Below are 2,314 nucleotides of genomic sequence, written 5' to 3' on the forward strand. Positions count from 1 at the left end.
CCAGCAGTTTGTGATCTTCTTTTATATCTTTATAAATATTAAAAATATGATCGTACCCTTGGGGGCCCCCGCTTCTTTGGAGCTAAACAAAGAGGAGATTTATATAAACAATATGTTGAGAAATGTTGTAAACCCTTATTGTATGTAGATCTAGAGAGAAGAGATAATACAGACATTCTACCTAAACCCTAAACCCTAAACCCTAAACCCTAGATATTTAAACCCTAGAGAGATGAGCTGTAGATCCTCCCCAAGCAGATGCAAGAACATAACCCTCAGTTACGCTGTAACAAACCCCCCTTTTAGCTCCCTAGGGTTTAGGGTTTAGGGTTTAGGGTTTAGGGTTTAGGTATACCCCAGGCCCCAAGCGAGTGAAGAGGGGGCCCCCAGGGGCCCCTACTGAACCCTGCAGCAGGCAGGAATAGAGAAGAAGTGTTTTGGTAGGGTTTAGGGTTACTGCGATGCGGCAAGGAGAAGAATTAGGGTTTTGTTTGGGGTGTATGTACACCTGAAACTGGCTGCATGAGCTGTCGATGGGTTTGTGTGGGTGGAGGGTAGAGAACTGCTGACGAAATAAAAAATAAAAAAGAAAAATTAATTTAAAAATTAAATTAAAAAAAGAAAAAAATAAATATAAATGTTTATATATTAAAAAACAAACTCAGCAACTCATACAGAACCAGTGGGGTGTACATACACCGCAGATGCAGCAGCAGAAGAACCGCTGCTGCTGCTGCTGCTGCTGCTGCTGCTGCTGCTGCTGCTCGTATAGAGAGAAAAAGAAGATAAAATGTTACAAATAAAAATTAAAATAAATGAATTTAATCAATTAAACCGTAAAAAAATTGACTCTAAACCCTAAACCCTAAACCCTAAACCCGAAACCCTAAACCCTAAACCGTAAACCCTAAACCCTAAACCCTCGCCGCTACTGCTGGCGCAGTCGTAGCCGCGGTGTTTGTTTGTGGTTTTTTTTGCTTTCTTCTTCATTTAAATTAAATATTTGAGTTTTAATTTATAAATATTTATATTTATTGTCTTTATTAGGATAAAACAACTGCTTTTTCTCTCCTTCTAGCCACACACAAGCAGGCGAGCGCAGCCGCTGGTGTGTACATAGATACACCGCAACAAGGAGCTGCCTATACACCCCAATCTTTTGTATATTTTCTTTATAAATATTTCTTTGTCAACGCTTCAATAGAATCTACAGCTCGTCCCTCCAAACCCTAAACCCTAAACCCTAAACCCTAAACCCTAAACCCTCAAGATGTTTTCTTGCTGCTGCTCCGACAGCGCCACCCGTGGTGAGCTGCAAACGGAAGAGAAGCCCGAGGGTTTAGAGGGTCCTGTTGAGGGAGAAAAAGCAGCAGCAGCAGCAGCAGCAGCACCAGCAGCAGCAGCAGCGGAGCCAGCAGCAGCAGCAGCAGCAAAAGATGCAGCAGGAACCGATGCAGCAGCAGCAGCATCGCCGCCACCGCCAGCTGCAGCAACGTCACCAGAACCAACAGCAGCAGCAGCAGCAGCAACAGCAGCAGCAGCAGCAGCAGCAGCAAATGATGCTGCAGCAGCAAAAGAGGGAGCTGCAGCAACAAACCGAAAAATGCAATTCACACAAACAAAAAAACAAGAAGCACCACCCGCCAAGAAACCCATGACTGTAAACCCTAAACCCTAAACCCTAAACCCTAAACCCTAATTCTGAAGCATGTAAACTTCTTTTCACATCTTAAAAAACACCCAACAGAAAAAACCCTACACCCTAAACCCTAAACCCTAAATACATCTATGGTTTCCTACCCACGCACACGCCGGGGTATCTAGGGTTTAGGGTTTAGGGTTTAGGGTTTGGGGTTTAGGGTTTAGGGTTTTGTTGCAGGCCCCAACAACTGACCGCGCGAGAAGAACTTCTGTGCCGCTGGAGTGCCCGCTAGAAGAAGGCGTCTTCCTCATGTAAACCCTAAACCCTAAACCCTAAACCCTAAACCCTAAACCCTAATTTGTATCATTTGCTTTGTAGCTGCATCTCTTCTTCTTTTTCCTTCTCTTATAAATAAATAAATAAATAAATAAATAAATAAATATGCATATATATTTTTTTCTTACTCTTTTGTCTACACTGCATCGTTTAGGGTTTAGGGTTTAGGGTTTAGGGTTTAGGGTTTGTGTATAGGTACGACAAGAGCAGCGACACTATATACGCCCAGTGGAGCGTAAACCCTCAACCCGGAGCTCTTGCTTGGCTCAAACCCCTCGTTGCTATCCCGGGACATAAATTTAAAGTTAATGGAGGAAAACAAACCCTATTTACAAA

The 2,314-nt window shown here is 43.1% G+C and overlaps 1 protein-coding gene across 1 annotated transcript; it reads left to right on the top strand.

Moving 5' to 3' along the window:
* Positions 1–1,270: 1,270 nt before the first annotated feature.
* EMH_0078380 (uncharacterized protein) lies at positions 1,271–1,957 on the top strand (the record flags this gene model as incomplete). Its single annotated transcript, XM_013499986.1, has 2 exons — positions 1,271–1,660; positions 1,880–1,957. 2 exons carry the CDS (start codon positions 1,271–1,273, stop codon positions 1,955–1,957), a joined length of 468 nt encoding a protein of 155 aa, XP_013355440.1.
* Between the last annotated feature and the right edge of the window lie 357 nt (positions 1,958–2,314).

Source organism: Eimeria mitis, genomic scaffold, assembly GCF_000499745.2.
Source record: "Eimeria mitis Houghton genomic scaffold, Emh_scaff4894, whole genome shotgun sequence".
NCBI lineage: Eukaryota > Apicomplexa > Conoidasida > Eucoccidiorida > Eimeriidae > Eimeria > Eimeria mitis.